Source organism: Toxorhynchites rutilus, chromosome 2 (genome assembly GCF_029784135.1).
Source record: "Toxorhynchites rutilus septentrionalis strain SRP chromosome 2, ASM2978413v1, whole genome shotgun sequence".
In the NCBI taxonomy this organism is placed as follows: Eukaryota; Metazoa; Arthropoda; class Insecta; order Diptera; family Culicidae; genus Toxorhynchites; species Toxorhynchites rutilus.
Window position 1 is genome coordinate 257,006,505 of NC_073745.1, and position 20,841 is coordinate 257,027,345.

The following is a 20,841-nucleotide window of genomic DNA, read 5'->3' on the forward strand; positions in this document are numbered from 1 at the left end:
CGATATCACATCGTCGAACTTGCCATGTACCGTTATGACTAGATCGTCAGTTAAACCCACGGTTTCGAAACCATTCGCCCCCAAACTAATCAGATCGTCAACCACTAATGACCAAAGAAGAGGTGATCGAACCCCTCCTTGTGGGCAACCTTTCGTTGCAATCACAGATGTCGACGACCCACCCAGATCCGAGGTGATTTGTACACCTTAACACCTTAACACCTTGTACACCTTAAATTTCTCCGAACAAATTAGTCTCGTAAGTAAGTTTCTTTTCGAATCAGCGTACTTTTTTCATCAGTGATTGGTGTCAACACGTAGCCATTGCTTGGGCAGTGTTGGTTTTTGGTTTTTATTGATATTTGCTTTTTTTTTTTTATCAAAATGGAAAGTTAGAGAAAAGAAATAGATATTGTTACACGTACAATGATAATAAATATGAATTATCGTGGATATATATTGCAGGAAATAGCAGATATAGTCGGAAGAACTCACTTTCCAGTAAATAAAATCACAAACAAGCGGAAATACGAAGGAACCATGGAAAATCTCCCAGGTAAAAGACACAAACGTATCCTGTCTTCTGATGATGAACGTGTAATTATGCGAATATTGCGAAAGAACCCTACAACAAACATTTCTAAATTTACTACCGAAATGGCCGGCATCATTGGAAGACCTGTCAGCGCAGATACTGTCCGGAGAGCAGCATACAGGAACAATCTGAGAGGTCGTATTGGACGTGAAAATTATTTCATCTCAAAGGTGAATATGAAAAAAACGATTATAGCTTGCTAATGCATGTGTAAACAGACCTAAGGAGTTCTGAAACAAGGTCTTTTATACGGATGAGCCGAAAACCATTCTCTTTGAATCGGATTGAAGACAGATGGTGTGGAGGAAACCAGTATCGGTGCTCCAGGTTCAGCATTTGGTTCCCACAGAAAAACACGGCTGCGGTAGTCAGATGATGTATGGTACATTGGCGGCCTCTGGATCTGGAACCATGGAGTTTATCGATTCGGCGATGGACAAAAGGGCTTAATTAAACTTCCTGAAATGTAACCTGCAGTCTCCCGTTCTGAAATTGGGTCTCCCTGGGTCTATAATGTTCCAATCAACTCAAAACACCTCCGCAATCACCGGACTTCAACACTATTGAGTATCTATGGTGGGAAATCGAGAACCATCTGAAGAATAAAAAATCCAGGGGAGAAAGCGGAACTCAAAACGACGATGACGGAAATCTGGGACGCACGTCCGTCTACGGTGTTCAGAAATCTCGACACGGAGCTTACAGAAAGTGTTGGACGGCAAAGGGGGACCATACCAGATACTAGGGTATTGATTTTTGAACTGATTTTAATTTTCTTTTTTAAGAAAAACTTAAACTGTACACTCAATTTTGCCACCTCTTAATTGGAGATTTTTTTGTTTGTATATGAAATATGAAGTAGAAATATGACAATTTTAATTTTTTTTCTTATCACTACATGAGGGTAAAATGGATCGCATTTAATTATTTACTTTTTAACCCCGAAAAACTCAAAAATAACAAAGCCGCATGAGGTGTATACCTCATTTTGCGATAGACTGTTTGTGCGAGAATTATTTTTGTCCGCCTAAAAGCACACGAGTAGCTGTTCCTAAGTAGGAAATTAGAAGGTATTGAACTCGTCAATGTGCTCCCGTGGCCGAGTGGTTAGCGTCATAACTAACATGCCGGGTGTTCGGGTTCGATTCCCGTTCTGGTCGGGGGAATTTTTCGTCAAAGAAATTTCCTCCGACTTGCACTGTGATCACGCGTATTCTAGAGCTTGCCACTCAGAATGCATTCAAGGCGTGTTATTTGGCATAGAAATCTCAACTAAGTACTAATAAAAATGACGCAAGTCATTTTGAGACGGCGAAGTTCCTCTAGGAACGTTAGTGCCATTGAAGAAGAAGAAGAAGAAGAACTCATCAATGCGATTCAATCAGAATCATAATATATCGAAGCTTTGTTCACCATTGTGTAACGTCAATCATTCCCATAAATAGGGGTTGCTTTTACTTTCCGATCCGTTCGTTTCTATGTACAGGAAAGTCTATGTGGTTATTTATATTCATTGATTGGTGTCTCCATCGTCATACGTTTCAATAAATAACCCACTGACTCGGGTTTGGGCCACTGTCAATAAGAGGGGGAATGCAAAAGCATTCAGGACTTGAAAAAAGGTTGTAAATCGGAAATAAACCGATTAATGGTACGCACGTTATGTAGTAATCTGTTCGTATGCGCATCGGTATGTTGCATTGCATCGCTATTAGATTATGGGGACCTGGAATCCGTAGTTATCAACATCATAGATTTTGTTTTACTTCTGATTTATTGTTCTAGGATATTCTGAGCCTGATTCTCGAATACACTTCACGGTGGAAACGAAATAAACGGCACGCCATTGACTACGTTTTACGAGTTAGTGAATACACTTCACGGTGGAAACAGAATGAAACGTATCCGCAATGACAACGGTACGGTGTCAACATCTGGATACGAGATTATTATATCACATGAAGAAAACAAAGTTTTCCACTCACATTGAATACCGGTTTGATACGAAGAAGTTAATTTTCATTAATGATTTTTTATTTGAAGGTGCTCATTCTGCCTGATAATTCATTATTATCTTTGACACTTCACTAACTCGTAAAACGTAGTTCAATGGCGTGCCGTTTATTTCGTTTCCACCGTGAAGTGTATTCGAGAATCATGCCCCTTGAATCAATGCTGGGCGGCTGCTCGCTTTAGCCTTAATCCGGACCCGGGTCAGATTTGCGTCGACTTCCTTGATATCCTTGTTGAGGCTACGTCGCCACGAGCCCCTGGCTCTGCCTCTGCTGCGATGTCCTGCAGGATTCCAATCCAGCGCTTGTTTGCAGATTTCGTGTCCGCTCCTTCGTAGAGTGTGGCCGACCCACTTCCACTTGCGTTCTCGGATCTCAGTTGATATTGGCTTCTGGTGGCACCAACGATAGAGCTCGATGTTCGAGATCCAGTTGTGAAGCCACCAGGCACGAATTATGTACCGCAGGCATCGGTTGACGAAGACCTGCAACTTCTGGGTGTTCTCCGCTTATACATACCACGTCTTGCTGACGTACAACAGCACAGATTCCAAGATTCGAGTTGAAGATTCGGATTTTGGTGCGAAAACTTATCTAGTTAGATTTCCACACATTTCGTAAACTCGCAAAAGCAGCCCTCACCTTCTTGATCCGTGCACCTATATCGATCTTGGTATCACCATCCGACGCTATCTGGCTGCCAAGACATTGAAAGCTTTCTACGTTGTCCAGTGCTTACTCCGCTACTTTGAAGTTGGGTGATTGTCCACGTTTACATCCAAGGATTTGGTCTTGTTGACGTTGATTTTGATACCTGCCTCAGAAGAGCGTTCGGCAAGGTCATTCAGCTTACTCTGCATATCGTGGCGCCGTTGCTCCATAGTACCAGGCTGCCAAAGCTGCCAACTGTTCGGTACGTGGTCAATTGCACCCAATTGACGAGATCATTTACGATGAGGAACAGTAGCGGTAATAGTAAACATCCTTGCCTCACACCGGCAACTACCCGGATCGAGTCGGACAAGGCTGGACTCTGCACGTGAAAGCCTCGTACCCTTCGATGAGGTTGACGATTTTATCTGGGACTCCTTTGCGTCTCAAGGCGCACCACAGATTTACGTGATTGAGTCGATCAAAAGCTTTTTCGTAGTCAATGAAAACCAAATGTAGGGACTCTTGGAATTCGTTGACCTGCTCCAGGATGATGCGAAGCGTGACAATATGGTCCACACAAGAGTCGCGTCGATCTTCTCCTGTATCCGTTCTAGGATAACTTTGCACAGGACTTTCAGAACAATACACAGTATCATTATGCCTCGCCTATTATCGCACACAGTCGGATCCCCCTTCTTGGGGACCTTCACTAAGACGCCCTGCATCCAGTCGGCCGGAAATATCGCGGTGTCCCAGATATTCGAGAATAGTTGATGCATCATTCGAGCGGATAGCATGGGGTCAACTTTGAGCATCTCTGCTGATATGCGATCGACCCCGGGAGCTTTGTTTTGTTGGATTTCATACACCGGCTGGCTGTTTCGATCTCGTGCAGCGATGGGAATGTTAGTAATGGGAAGTGCATTCAACTCGCGAGTGAATGCAAGTGCATCCTTTTTTTTATCTCTATTTGTTTACATTTCAGTTGCTCGACAAACAATCGATGAGAGCAAGAAAATATAATTATTCATCTTTTTTTTTAATTCGTTTATTTTTACAGGCTCGGTTACATATGTTTAAAGGAGCCGAATTCTCAAATATAATTTGAAAATTATATATTTATATAAACAATTTTCTTACATCTATGGTTAGTGAGGTGGAAAACCGATTACTCGCGGTCTACTGGAGTTTAGAAGGGTGACATATTTTTTAGGGTAGGGTATAAGGAAATTGTAACAATGTTGATGAACACTCAATTCTCAAATCTATTCGTATATCTATTGTGTATTTACATTTTAACTTAATATACTGTTTATAGCAAGGGGACGAATTACTCGCAAGGGAAGCAAGAGTGACATTGCACACGAAGATTGATAGCTATAAGGAAAACATATATTTGGGGCATGCAATCAAGGCCTAACCGAGCCAACACATTTCTCACAGGCACATTGGGCTGTCTACCTCGGGCCCGAAGGGAGTTTTCTAAATTCGATCTGGCGACAAGATACACCTCGCACGACCAAACAACGTGCAATTATTCATCTGGTGAGTGGTAAATTTTCTACGCTTTGCGTATTACATCACCTGTCCGTTTTGCCTCCACTATATGACCGTTTCACCTGCACAGAAAAAAAATTTTGATTCTAGTTAAAAACATTGAAAAACATTTCTTTTTGTGAAATATTTGATTGATTAATTCGAGAAACAGTAAATTGAACTGCACAAACTGCATTTAACTGTTCTTGGAAACAAGTTTCCTAGAAAAAATAACTATCGAAGCTCTTCTCAACGATTCCCTATGTTTGCGATATTTCTCGTGGAATTCTCCGTTTCTAACCACAGATGCAAAATTACCTTCTTCCATTGTCCTCTCCATGGACAGATATAGAGAAGATTGCTGTCACTAATCACCATGCAACCATGGAAAAATAGGAAAATGGAAAAACAAGAAAATTGATGGTTTGCAGGTTGGCTTCCAGCACTATATTCGTAAGAGTATAGGTACAGGGGCGGTAAGCATAAATTTGTTCCCCGTTCCCCGGTGTAATTCCGTTACAATAGATAGTATACGAGTACGGGTACACATATAGCATATAGCAAAGCATGTTTCTCTCGGCAGGATGCTCTGCATGTTACGGGGTTTCAGTTCAGTAACGCCGCACAATGCATGGCAACCTTCATTTTTAAACTTTTATGGTAGAACATTCCTTAAGTTTTTTTAGTCGGTTGGTAATGGGAAAGTGAATCCGATTAGGTGCTGTAATAGTTGAAACCGTGTTGTACTGATTTGGTATGTGTATTCTACTGTAGTATATATTAGTATTGGTCTCTAAATTTATGAAAATTTGTCTATTAAGGGAGTATTGTAGTCTAGAGACACGAATTTCGGACGATTTTTCGAGCTCCGTAAAAATAAACAAAGAATATTTTTACGATCCATTATATCATTATTCATGTTATCATATATGTTCATCTATTTTTTAACAATAAACAAAAATTGAACTGAAAAAAATATTCACAATAAGAATAGTTACAAGCTGATGAAGTGAGGAGATTAAAGAAAAGCCACTGGAGGGTTGTGTCCGAGACATGACCGCATAGTTGACGTAGGATTCCGTTAGGATATCTGTTGATTTTGGATGTGTTTGAAGAATTACATATAGCTTAACATTTGATAATGATTTTGTTTGGTTGTTGGGTATTGTTTGTTCACTTCACCAATGTTTACCGAGTGATGATGACATAACCGTCCTCTGTGATCCTAGACGCGATGCCTCCTGTGTTATGTAGGGATGAAATAAAGAAAAAAACTCACTAATGTAATATAAGATAATTACCAATACCGAACACAATTATCAATTTTTCTCATCAGTAAAAACGTGTTACTTTGATATAGAGAAAACATATTTGAAATGGAAAAGGTAATTTTCTTTAATAATTTTTACTTTCTGAGTGTTTATTAAACCCAATGGGAATTTTAATTGGACTAACAACACCTAATACTATATGTAGAGCAATCACTTTTTTTAATATTTCTTCACTTTTCCAATTTTTCTCGCCGCATAAACTTTCCTTGGAGGAAAATGAACACAACAAAACAGACAGCTTAAACCGAACGACTCGTTCTCGAGCGGGAACACACCTTGGTTTTTATTCATGAAAAATGAAATTAATCGTTTCATACATCACGTCATTTTTAACACAATTGCTACTATATAAAATTTTACACTTACACTTGTGCTAAATTTTTCACAATACACGATTGGTCATTGATTTGAAATTTCTCGAAGCAACCAACATTAAAGTTCCAAATTTAAATTTTATTTCCTAGAATTAATCGTATCACTCACCTTATTTGCGATATGAAAATGCCCCCGACTTCCACATATTTACAATGTCGATTTCCCCTGGGCATCTTGGTTTTGATGTTTCTGTTATAGAACACATTTCGGTAGGAATATAAGCTCCCTCTACTTTCATGTATTTCAAATGCCGATTTCTCCCAGGCAGCTTGGTTTTTATATCTCTGTTAGGGAATACATTTCGGTAGGAGCAAAAGTTCCCCTTACTTTCATGTATTTGCGATGCCGATTTCCCCCAGGTAGCTTGGTTTTGATATCTCTGTTAGGGAACCGCCGCATCAATTTCAACCAATCAGAAGTGGGTATCTCAGTTAGGATAGGGGTTAAGATTTTTCAATTGTTCGATAGTTAGTTTCATTATATATATCATTTTCCTCAATATAAGAAATTGTTATGGAGTACTGAAATCGATTGACGCAAAAATTTCATCAATCCTTCATGAAATGGCTGAGCAATAAGCGTTTGAAATTGGACAATTTTCACAATGTGCTCGGTTTTCGATTTTCAATTTGTACCTCAATATGTTTCCGAAAGACGTAATCCTACGTCAAAAGTTGTGCCATGGCGTACACGATTGCAGCCCTTCTGGTTATCTGAAAAAAAAAATCGGACAGATTCTAAATCAGTGAAAATGTCGCTATCGCTTGAACGTCGGACAAGTCAAAAATATCTTTCGTTAACCAGCTGCCGAGGCATCCAGACGTAGAGTTGTTTGCGTCTATTGTACCGTTACAACAATACCGTTATTGGCTTCGTGACTGGTGGAGTGCTTTTGTTTTCACCCAAGCGGGTTTGTGAATGTCGCGTGTGATCCGTGCTGTGGAGAAGCGGAATACCAGTGCCACAATCAGCGGAGAACAAAGGCTGCTACAGCGGACGCTGTGGCCTTTTGCTGGTGTCGGATTATCGGCATTGTTTTTCTTGCATTGCCGTATTATCACCGAGGTATACCGATTCATCGCATTATTGGCCGATACACCATCTCGTCTGTATCAACGTGGTCTGCCGTTCGATTTGGTGCAACGAGGTACATATAAAATAAATATAAATATAAGATTATAAAATTAGTTAGAACATTGATTATAATGGAGAATGATGAGGGATCTCCAGAAATGGAGACCTCCGACTCTGAAACCAATTCAAAAAAAGTAAATTGGAAAAAACATAAACGAGTCCCTCCTACAGAATGTAGTTTGTCTGGGGACGAATCTGCTCATCCTACCAAGCCCCCCTCGAAAAAAATTGCTTCCTCCCTCCTCCCTGAACTCCCCAAAACTCCCACTCCTCTCCCACCATCGATTTCATTTCCTTCTTCTGATATTTCCGAGCCAGTTCCAACCTCGTCCTCGTCTTCCTCTTCTGTTGTATCCTCTCCCCGTGTCAAGGTTTATCCAGAAGATGCACCTGGAACTGGTCCCTGGGTTGTTTTCTTCCGGCCCAAACCAAACGGAAAAGCACTGAATGTTATTCAGATCACGAAAGATCTGACAAGATACTACTCCTCCGTGATCGAAATTTTAAAAGTTAGACCGAACAAACTGCGTGTTATCGTGAGTGACCGGAAACATGCAAACGGTATTGTGATCGACCAGAGGTTCACCCTAGAGTATCGTGTCTACGTGCCGTCCCATGACGTAGAAATCTCGGGGGTGGTAACTGAAACGGGTCTGACGTGTAAAATGATAAAAGAAGGATTTGGAAAATTTAAAAAACTCCCTTTGGTGAGTGTTAAAATCTTGGACTGCCGCCAACTAGGGAAAGTCTCCCAAGAAGGGGGAGAAACTAAATTCACGCCGTCCGACTCGTTTCGAGTAACTTTTGCTGGTTCCGCCCTCCCTGACTACGTCGTGCCAAAGCCCATGACTTGCCAAAAATGCAAGTCAGTTGGCCACACTTCAGCTTATTGTGCCAACAAGGAGCGCTGTGCCACTTGCGGAGAGCAACATGTGGGCGAATCCTGCAGTGCGACTGAGCATAAGTGTCCATATTGCGGAGGAGCTCCACATGTACTCTCAGCTTGTGAAACTTACAAGAGTCGCTGGGAGAAACAGAAGCGCTCTTTAAAGGAACGCTCGAAACGCACATTTGCGGATATTTTAAAGGGCGCTTCTCCACTGGCCCAGCAGCAACAACAACCAATCTACACACACAATGTTTTCTCTACGTTGCCAGTTGATGAAATGGAAGCAGACACAGCTAGCGGGGGCACACCGCTTATTTTCAAAGGGAATCCCCGGCGCAAAAATGTGACCACTTCCAAAATTCAAGAACAAGTCCCCCCGGTGATACCCCCTGTTAGCTTGCCTAAAAAATCGAGTGCAGCGGACAAGCAAAATCTGGTTCCTCCTGGCTTCCGTGGGAATAGTTCATCTTTGAACAACCCAGCACTCGAGGGGACATCAAAAACCCCAACTGTCCCTGTTTTTCCGTCCAGTTCAACTTCCCAATCGGGATTTATAAAGTTGACTGACCTTGTGGATCAAATCTTCACGTGTTTTAATGTTTCCGACTCCATCAGAACCATTGTTATCTCAATGCTTCCAGTATTAAAGACAATTTTGCAACAATTGATGCAAACATGGCCCCTCCTTGCAATGATTATCTCTCTTGATGTCTAATTCAAATAGAGAGGTCGGAGATATCACTGTTTTACAGTGGAATTGTCGTAGTCTTATCCCTAAATTGGATACATTCAAATTTTTAATTCATAACTCCAATTGTGATGTTTTTGCTCTGTCCGAAACTTGGCTTTCTTCGCGAGATGATCTCTCTTTCCACGATTTTAATATTATACGCTTGGACCGTGATGACAGATACGGAGGGGTACTATTGGGGATTAATAAGTGCCACCCATTTTTTAGAATTGACCTTCCACCTATTGGAGGGATCGAAGCTGTTGCTTGTCATGTAAACATCAGAGGCAAAGACCTCTGTATTGTCAGCTTGTATTGGCCTCCGAGAGCTGCGGTTAGCCGCAAGCAACTTGTTGACATGTGCTCACTCCTTCCTGAGCCACGATTGATCTTGGGAGACTTCAACTCTCACGGAACTGCCTGGGGGGAACAGTACGACGACAATCGTTCATCGTTGATCTATGACCTTTGTAACAGCTTCAATATGACCGTTTTGAACACTGGGGAAACAACACGTGTACCTAAACCTCCTGCTAACCCAAGCGCTTTGCTCGAATTCACTATCGTTAGATTGCAAGTGGAATGTAATCCAGGACCCCAACGGTAGTGATCACTTGCCAATCAAAATTTCCATCACCATTGGGTCGAATTCTTCTGAATCTATAAACATGGCATATGACCTCACAAGACACATTGACTGGAAAAAATATGCGGACGCGATTGCTCTAGCCATCAATTCCAGAGATGGCTTACCTCCATTGGAGGAGTATAACTTCCTTTCTCGTTTGATATATGACAGCGCGGTTCGCGCTCAAACGAAATCCATCCCAGGTTCCACCATTTGCCGAAGGCCTCCCAATCCATGGTGGGATAGCCAATGTTCCAAGCTTTATGTAGAAAAATCGAATGCATTTAAAGCTTTTCGGAAACGTGGAACCCCTGAAAATTTTCAAATGTATTTAGCCCTTGAGAATCAGTTCAAAAATTTGATCAAAGCGAAAAAACGTGCTTATTGGCGAAATTTCGTGGGAGGTTTGTCACGAGAAACGTCAATGAAAAAAATATGGAAAGTGGCTCGAAACATGAGAAATCGCTCTTTAACGAATGAAAGCGAAGAATATTCACATCGATGGATTTTTAATTTTGCACGGAAGGTTTGTGCTGATTCCGCTCCTGTGCAAAAAATTGTTCGAGATATACCACAAGATAGGTGCGATCTTGATTCCGAGTTTTCGATGGTAGAATTCTCTCTTGCTCTGCTTTCTTGTAACAATTCTGCTCCGGGATCGGATAGAATTAAGTTCAACTTGCTGAAAAACCTCCCTGATGTGGCGAAACATCGCTTGTTGAATTTATTCAATCGGTTTCTGGAGAATAATATTGTTCCAGATGATTGGAGACAAGTACGAGTTATAGCTATTCAAAAACCCGGAAAACCCGCGTCCGACTTCAATTCGTACCGCCCAATAGCAATGCTGTCTTGTATACGGAAATTGTTGGAGAAAATCATCTTGTTTCGCCTTGATCGATGGGTTGAAACGAATGGCCTACTCTCAGATACACAATATGGGTTCCGCAGGGGCAAGGGGACGAATGATTGTCTTGCGTTGCTTTCTTCAGAAATTCAAATAGCTTACGCCGAAAAAAAACAAATGGCTTCAGTATTCTTGGACATAAAGGGGGCTTTCGATTCTGTTTCAATAGAGGTTTTGTCGGACAAATTACACTCTCGGGGTCTGCCGCCTCTATTGAATAATATGTTATATAACTTGCTTTGTGAGAAACATTTGAACTTTTCTCACGGAGATTCGGCAGTATGTCGGGTCTCTTACATGGGCCTCCCCCAGGGCTCATGTTTAAGCCCCCTTTTGTACAACTTCTATGTAAGCGACATCGACAATTTCCTTACACAAAATTGCAGCCTAAGACAACTTGCAGATGATGGAGTGGTGTCTGTCGTAGGATCAAACGAATCCGACCTGCAAGGACCCTTACAAGATACTTTGAACAATTTTTCAACCTGGGCCATTGGGCTAGGGATCGAATTCTCCACGGAGAAAACAGAGATGGTGGTTTTTTCTAGGAAGCATAGACCAGCAAAACCAAAGCTTCAACTTTTGGGTAAACCGATCACTCATGCTATGTCATTCAAGTATCTTGGGGTCTGGTTCGACTCCAAATGTACTTGGGGGGCCCATATTAGGTATCTGAGTAAAAAATGCCAACAAAGAATTAACTTTCTCCGTACAATTACCGGCACCTGGTGGGGAGCCCATCCCGAAGATCTTATAATGTTGTATCGGACAACTATTCTCTCAGTGATGGAGTATGGCAGTTTCTGTTTTCAATCAGCTGCCAAAACACACTTAATTAAACTCGAGCGAATTCAGTATCTTTGTCTCCGTATCGCGTTGGGATGTATGCCCTCAACGCATACCATGAGTCTCGAGGTTTTGGCAGGCCTACTCCCACTAAAACATCGCTTCAATTTATTATCTCTTCGGTTCTTCATCCGGTGTAAGGTTATGAACCCATTGGTGATCGGAAATTTTGAGCCGCTGATCGAGCTAAATTTTCACTCCGGATTGCAGCAATTCATTGGGCGCTGGACAGCGTCGCCTCACGACCTGTTGAACACTATTACATTGTAACGGATAGTCTTAGCTCTGTCGAAGCTATCCGTTCAGTGAGGCCGGAAAAGCACTCGCCGTACTTCCTTGAGAGAATACGAGAAATTTTGAGTGCTTTATCCAGACGCTGTTATGTCATTACCTTTATCTGGGTCCCTTCACATTGCTCCATTCCGGGTAATGAGAGGGCTGACTCATTAGCAAAGGTAGGTGCAATTGAAGGCGATATTTATCAGCGTCAAATCGCCTTCAATGAATTTTATTCTTTAGTCCGCAAAAATACCATCGCTAACTGGCAACGCAAGTGGAATGAAGATGAATTGGGCCGGTGGTTTCACTCGATTATCCCTAAGGTTAGCCTCAAACCGTGGTTCAAAAGTCTAGACTTGAGTCGGGACTTTATTCGCACCTTCTCCCGACTCATGTCCAATCACTGTTCGTTAGACGCGTTACTCTTTCGTTTCAATCTGGCCGGTAGCAATCTCTGCATTTGTGGCCGAGGTTACCACGACATCGAACACGTTGTTTGGGCGGGTGAGGTGTATCTTGTTGCCAGATCGAATTTAGAAAACTCCCTTCGGAGTCATAAATATGTTTTTTGACAAAATGGCGACCGTTTTGAAAAACAAAATCCGGTTCAAAACGTTTTTTCATACGTTTACCGATTTTTTAAAAAATAGTAAAATTCAAAAAAAAACTTTTTTTAGAGGTTCATGCGATAGAGAGATGCATGCAGATTGTATTCATTTGAATTCGACATGAATCCGTTCAGTAGAACTTGAAATAACGTGTACGCCAGTTTGAAAAAACTAGATTCGAGAAATAATCGTTTGGAGTTCATTATTATGGCCGTGCCAGGGCAAATATCGCATCACTAAAATGACTCTATCTCGGTAAATAATAGGATTTTCGATATGTCCTTTCTAGCGTATATTCTTGAATGCCTAAACTACAGAAATATGAAGGAAATTTTTTTTGACTTTTTCCAAATTTCTAGACTAGAATACTGCCTTAAGCATTTCCATAGCCATAGCCGATTTTGCTTCAGCACTACGAAGGGATTTCTCTAGAGAAAGGTAATAGGCAAAACTGAAGATGAAACAAAACACGTATAAGAAAGCATAAGTGAGAGGCATGAGTACCAACATAATGCAACAAAAAAAATCTAGAATCAAATATACGTCACCCACGCATATTCGAAAGTTGCGATACTTTTTGAACAGACCTCGTATAGGCTATCACCTATATTTTAATCAATAAAACTTTTCCGCTTCGTTAAATCATGAACGAAATAGACACATTTGAGTTCCGTTCGTCCCGTTTTTGAATAATCCTAGCTTTAAGAATAAAGAAACAATTTTATTATTGAACGAATTTTAATCCACTTGTTGTGTCCATTGACACTGTAAAATACAACGCCACCCACTGAGCTATATTGGCAAATGACAAACAGGTTAATTACTTGCGGTGAAAATGTGTCACTTCGGACGACTCTACTTGTACCTAAAGATGAACATCTGTTTGTTCAATTATTTTCCAATACTCGGTTCGAGAATTGATGTATGCTTTGGCTTGACACTGCTCAGTGAAATGTACCTATCTATATTCTAGGAAATGGATTTCTGATGCGTACCAATATTGGGATGAAATTCGAAAGACAGAGGAATCATCAGAGGCCGGAGTGGCGCAGCTTTCCGGGTACATCTTTTCCAGCACTGATCCGTCTATAGTGAGGGTAGGTTTTTCATTTTGATATTGGACATGTTAGATAGGTGATTTTGGTAAGTTGGCTTACTCCAGGAAATTATTCAACGAAATCACCCACCTGCATTGACGATACTACCCGATTTGCGAAATTCGAAGATTTTTTACAATTATTGTGATTATTTACAATCAACCACGATTACAACAATCTACATTTTGTCAAATATATATTAGGCTGTCAAAAAAGTCCTGCGGTATTTCCGCGAGGTGTCGTTGTAAGCGCGTAGTTCTAGTTGCATTCATTGTATCGAGTCATACTATAGCTTGTTGGAAAGGCTATAGTATAGTCCTTGACAGTGTTTTGTTTGGTTAAGTCGTTCGTGAGTTATAGTGTCGCAAATATGGAGCAAAATAAAGATAAAATCCGACATATTTTACAGTACTGCTATGACAAAGGCAAAAATGCATCTCAAGCTGCCAATAAAATTTGTGCAGTTTATGGACCCGATACAGTTTCCATTTTCACCGCACAACGATGGTTTCAACGTTTTCGTTCTGGTGTAGAGGTCGTCGAAGATGCGCCACGCTCCGGAAGGCCTGTCGTCGAAAATTGCGACAAAATCGCTGAATTAGCCGAGAAAGACCGGCATAGTAGCAGCCGTAGCATCGGCCAAGAGCTGGGGATAAGTCATCAAACCGTTATTAACCATTTGAAGAAGCTTGGATTCACAAAGAAGCTCGATGTATGGGTGCCACACACGTTGACGCAAAAAAACATCTTTGACCGTATCGACGCATGTCAATCGCTGCTGAATCGCAACAAAATCGACCCGTTTCTGAAGCGGATGGTGACTGGCGATGAAAAGTGGGTCACTTACGACAACGTGAAGACGGTGGCCAAGCCCTCATTAACGGCCAGGAAGGTTCTGCTGTGTGTTTGGTGGGATTGTCCAGGAAAAATCTATTATGAGCTGCTTCCCTATGGCCAAACGCTCAATTCGGACCTGTACTGCCAACAACTGGACCGCTTGAAGGTAGCACTCATGAAGAAGAGGCCATCTTTGATAAACAGAGGCCGCATTGTCTTCCATCAGGACAACGCCAGGCCACACACTTCTTTGGTGACGCGTCAGAAGCTCCGGGAGCTCGGATGGGAGGTTCTTTTGCATCCGCCGTATAGTCCGGACCTTGCACCAAGTGACTACCACCTGTTTTTGTCCATGGCGAACGAGCTAGGTAGACAGAAGTTAGCCACAAAAGAGGCCTGTGAAAATTGGCTATCCGAGTTTTTTGCCAATAAGGAATCGAGCTTCTATAACAGGGGTATTATGAAGTTGGCATCTCGTTGGGAACAAGTCATCGAACAAAACGGCGCATATTTGACTTAAAACAGATTTTTTTTTATCCCATTTATTTATTTATTAGGCTCATTAGCATTTTATCTGTAACAGAGCCGAGTTTTTATCGTGTACATGTACATATGTTAATGTTTCTATAAATTGTAAATTACACAGTAGCTACTACCTACTACTACCATTTAGGCATTATGTTTTCTGTTCCATTACATTATGGTAAATTACACTGCCATTTAGGCGTAAGGGTATTCTATCTGTTCTTCCATTGTTCAGCAGACCGGACAGCGGAGACAGTTGATATTGATCATTATTGGGTTATTTATAGAACAGCAGCCCGATGTTTCTTGCAGAGTAGAGCAGTTGTATGGACGAATCGATCTTATTTCGACCGTGGATCGATCTCCATCGCTGATGATGGTTGTGTGGACGTAGTTATTCTATAATAACACAAAGATGATCAATTGAGGGCCCTGAGTTTGAACTCACGATCGATCGCTTAGTAAGCGAACGCGTAACCGACTTAAAACAGATAATTGTAACTAATTTTATGAACAAATGAAAATTCAAAAAAAAAATACCGCAGGACTTTTTTGACAGCCTAATATATCGGGAATTAATGTTTTTAAAGAAAATGCTTTATTTATTATCTAAATTTATATTAATAAAATAAATCCCTTCTAAAGCAACATATTCTATCGAACAATCCAGTCATCGAAACACTTTTTATAGCTGCATTTAAGAATTGTTTTCAGCAGCGTTCACGCAGCGAATTCATTTTTATGTCTTCAATACTGTCAAAACGGGTCCCACAAAGCGGTAATTTGAGTTTTCGGGAATACTAAAAAGTCACACAAGGTCCCATCTGAAGATATATTATGCGTTGGATGAATGTGGGATTAGAAACATGTCTTCAGTTACTTGATTGCGATGAATTTTTGAAGAAAATAGAGCTGTTTTGGCACTAGTCGTGCTGCGACTTTTCTCATGTCAAATAGAGGCGAATGAAGTTTGAAGCCTATTCAAAACAAAGAATGAAATGGAATCATGCTCAAAACATCAACCAAAAAATGAGAAATGGCCTCGTGAGAGATTTTTTATTCACGGGTAAGTTCTCTCAAACTGAATTGACGATTTCCGATCACAATTCCTTTTTTCTCAATGTTTTTAACAGTTGGGATGGTCGTCCTTGATGTGGCAAATCATTCATCTCTTTTTGGTTTTCTCGGCTTTTGCAGCTCTCTGCTTGAGACAACAATACTCCAAAATTTCCATATTTCGGGTGTACTCAACAACTTTTCTCTTATTCGCAGAATCACTACATCGAAAAAATAGTGCCGGTGTATCGTCCTGTTGCCGAGAAAGAGCTGACACTTTGTCCGGGTGAATGGAAGTATGGGTCATTCTTCACCACGCTACTCACGGAGTGTAGACTGTTTCAACCATGGGCTACCAAGAAGTAATAATCTCTATCTTTAATTTTATGAAATTATGAAGCTTCCAGGCTGTGTTCTAGGTGTTATTTTCATTCGCAGATTTCTACTGAGCGGAGGGCGCATAATCACTGACAAAATCAGCAGCTTCCAGGAACTGAACGGACAATATGATGTCGTTGTTAACTGCACAGGTTTAGGGGCAAAGAAACTGTGCCAGGATTATAAACTAGTACCCATTAGAGGTCAAGTAATCAAGGTTAAGGCGTCGTGGGTGAAGACTGCGTTTTATGCCGATTATGATACGTACATCATTCCCGGTTTTCAAGGTGTCACCTTGGGTGGCTGTCGGAATTTTGACAGTTACAATGTGAACCCATGTAAGTATGACTCGGCCGCAATTAGGGAGCGCTGTGAGACACTGTTGCCCAGCCTGAAAGGAGCACCCGTTATTAGGGAGGCGGTTGGATTGAGACCTCATCGGGATCCGGTTCGGGTGGAAACTGAATTTATAGCTAGCGCAAGTGGACGGTTGAAAGTTGTCCATAACTATGGACACGGTGGCTATGGTGTAACAACGGCTCCAGGTACGGCGATTCATGCCGCTCAGCTGGTTGCAGATGTATTGAAAAGTAACAGCAAGTTGTGAATAATCGCTGTCTAGAATAATTTAATATACAGTAAATTACCTCTACTTCGACATACCGAGACATCATTCAGTGCCGCATTAAAGGCGATTGTGACTTGTAATTGGAAATTTGCGATAACAGTGGTAAAGTGTCGACGTATGGTGCCGACTTTCAATGTGGGGTCATAATTTGGGTCCCAAACTCAATGTTTACTTAAATGTCCAATTAAAGGCGAAAATGTTCAATTATTCGTGTCGCATTATCAGTCTGTCCTAGCTAGACGTCGAATCAGAGATAACATACACTTTGCTTCATTTAATGTATGAGATTGAAAAATAAAGAGAATAATTATTTTTTCCCACTATGCCTTCAACAATTATTTACATGAACAAAACTGTGCATCGCAACATTACTTTATTTCTAAAACGCTGAGATTTGTACCGGCAGCATAATCGGTCGATGATATTATGAACGGACGTTTCATAGAGTGATCATTAACATTGACAGAACAAATACCCAAGAAATTACTAATATTATGAATTACTATCTCAATGAATGTCATCCATTTTGTGTATCATGATCAGTGGTGGCCAACCTCAGAAACGCGGGCTTCTTTCAGACAATTGAATGAAAATAACTTTGTGAGTAATTCTTGTTAATCGTGTGTATCCAGGCTGATCATTTTCTGTTTTCTCTTCCGGGTTTTACGTGCTAATTTATCCTTCTGTCTATTTTTCTCGTTAGTACTCCAAGGACTTTTTTACGATTTTGGTTCTATTCTGCTCACACTCGCATAAATTCGTGCAAGTAACGGCACGAATTTTCGTTGGTTTTTACGTTGTCAGTTACTCGGTTACAAGCAAACGTCAAACGATCCAAAGAATTATGAACGTACCCATACCATAAAATTAATTTAATTTGTATGTATGGGGTAAACGGGTGAATTGCCAAAAAACTTTGAATTAGCTCGGTTGTGAGTAGCAACATACAGGCAAATTAAATGTCAAATTCCGTGTGTTGGTGCGTTCGTAATTATTTGAATCGTTTGGCGTTTACTTGCAACCGAGTAGCTAACAACGTATAAACCCGACTCGCATCGCTATCTGTCACATTCAAGCTGATTCAGATAAAATCACTCACGAAAAGTAGTTCGAGTGGAGACGAAATGGTGTTGGAGTATGCTTGTATTTAAGGATTTTCTATATTGAACCTAACAAAAAATATTGTAGAAACTTTTTGATGATTGAATGAACGTTCAATTTAATCGTGATACCGTATTTACATTATCAACTATAGCCATAATTTTGTCAGTAGAATCGCGACTGCTCTCAGAAGAGAAATTTGGAGCGAAGAAAAGTGGTAACACTGCAGTCGTGTAGACCGATGTTCCCCTTCATCTCACCAAGATTCGTGGTCCCATCAGTACTTGTTCGGTTTCCTAGCAACGATAAAGTTCGGTGTGTACAAGAAGCGTATGACAATTGCCACGTTATTTAAGTGCCGGAAAACGTCAAACTAGATCTACGAGCTGCTCAAACCGTTTTCTATCAATGAACGATTTGTGTTTCGTACACTACAACAGTACAAAGAAACAGTTGATGTGGGAGATAGACCCAGAGAGTGACGTCAGAGGTCGGCACGGCTGCACAATGTTATCTATTTTGTTCATGAACGCGTTCAACGCAATCCTCTTCGGAAAAAAAACGTTCATCGATCGAAATGAATTTGATAAATTAATTGGTGCGTACTCCCTGATATCCAGACAAACACGCTCCCTGATATCATGACAAACACTCAATTTTCCCTGATTTTTAGAAAATGATCCTGATTTTTCCTGATTTTTACTTTTTGCTAAATCAGAAAAAAAATCTACATAAATATACTGGGAGTTTTGCTGGTTGTTTATGAGAACTGTCGTAATAGTCTACATTAAAAAGCTTTCCGGTCCGCGCTTATATAATGCTTACTCTTTCTTTCAAAACTGTATCTGTTCGCATTTTCGAAGATACTGTGTCGACATTTTTTAAATTTTGAAGTTAACGTGAAAGAAATATAATCTATTAGAATCATATGCCCGAAGGTTCTCGCAATTCAAACTCGATAAAACGAAGATTAGAAACAGAATAGGAACGCAAACGATGAAAGGAATATTAGCGACCAAAAATTATGTACATTTAAATGAAAACTATACAGGTTTCATTACATTTTCGTAGCAAATAACATCTAAGTATAACATCTTTTTTATTAAACTGTAATTATTATTAAAAAGTGTCTTATTTCTTGAAGAATATATATTAAATTGTTTGTAAAGCAAGAAGTTGCTAGAATGATCCTTGAGACACGACAAATGTATTAGCAGGTTCACTACATATGTTTAATATCTCCGTTCATGTGCAACAGTTGAAACATGGTTACGTAAATCGTTACGACTTGTGCGTTTCATCTATGCGTCGATTTTTTTTCAAGTAAATCGTGGCGGGTGATGAAAACGGGTCATTTGAAACAATCCGACTGACCCGGTCTGCACCTGAAAATTTTTTTTTATCTGGTTCAGGTGGTATTGGAGAGGAATTCTGTATTGTGAGCTTCTACCAAGCAACCAGTCGATACATTCCCACAAATATTGCTCGCAACTGGACAAATTAGCTTCCATAATTAGTCAATGTTTAGAATTGTTAGGCTACCTGAAAGATTTCAGAACTTCCTGAATTGATTGCAAAACAGCACTGTGCATAATACTTTTGTTTTCTCAGAAATGGGTACGAACTTTCCGGACAACCCAATATGAGCTATCTTGATTTTCCCTGATTTTTATTTCATTCTCCCTGATTTTTCAAATAAAATAGTTGGCAACCCTGCCTTCAACGGGTGAAAAACGAGACTAGCAACAAACCTACCAGACTTTATCTCCCCAAATGATTGGTCATTTGCCAATCCATCGGGTTATTCACTTTGGGTCAAGTTGGAGGAGCGTGCCTGTGAACGTTCTCATTGGAATTACCAATCGTTCAAGAATATTATCGAGAAGCTGCAGCGATTAACGATTGGACTCTGCGTGAAGAAGAGATGGTCGAATAATTTTGTCAAAAATTCTGGATGCTTTTATACCTTCAATAAAAGTTTGGGGTTTTATCTCATTTTGTTCTCGAGTTTTGAATTTTACTGGTATAGAACTGAATGCTTTCTAATTTGAAATAAAAAATGAGTCAAAAAAGTACCATTTAAATACACATATTTTACATTCATTATGAACAGTAGTGAGAAAAAAATTATTGTGGCCCGCGGCTAAAATGAAAATTGTAATGCGGCCCGCACCATGTCTATACCTGGCCACCACTGATCATGATCATGATTCCGATTCAATTCCTATTCAAGTTGTTATACACAGTATTTTTTGATAATGTGGATTTCAAACGGGCTTGTCTTCATAATTCAAGATGTACAAAATTTGATAAATCAATAATCCAACTTTTTTCCCCAATTCTAAACGATCGCTTCAAAAAGCGCACTAAAGTTGCCAACCAAAAGTACTGAAGGGCGCAGAAACGTGTTGCGTCCAATTATGAATGTTGCCACCTGCTTGCAGTTACTGTGATCCAATATCTTTGCCATGTTTTTACCAAGGCGCGTAGAAGTATATCCTAAGGTGGGCCAACTTGCTAAAACCACTCTTCAGCCATCTTGGAAGTTTACTGTGTTTTGTTTGTAAACAAAACACAATACGCTAGTGCCGAAGCTCGTTCCTGATCAGTCTGTCTCTTTCACGCTTCAAGCAAATAATTCCCCTTCTGCTTTCTTCCGTACTGTTTTCATATACCGTTCCCCTAACCAACTTAG

The 20,841-nt window shown here is 40.5% G+C and overlaps 1 protein-coding gene across 2 annotated transcripts in view; it reads left to right on the forward strand.

Annotated features, from left to right (window-relative positions):
• Positions 1 to 17,368, forward strand: part of LOC129769657 (D-aspartate oxidase) — a 40,289-nt gene extending 22,921 nt beyond the window's left edge. For both annotated transcript variants that reach the window (XM_055772046.1, XM_055772045.1), the window contains exons 3-5: positions 13,498 to 13,621; positions 16,256 to 16,401; positions 16,478 to 17,368. In XM_055772046.1, coding sequence (XP_055628021.1) covers positions 13,498 to 13,621; positions 16,256 to 16,401; positions 16,478 to 17,024 — 817 coding nt within the window. In that variant the 3' untranslated portion in view covers positions 17,025 to 17,368. The remainder of the gene's footprint in view (positions 1 to 13,497; positions 13,622 to 16,255; positions 16,402 to 16,477) is intronic.
• The last annotated feature ends 3,473 nt before the right edge of the window (positions 17,369 to 20,841 follow it).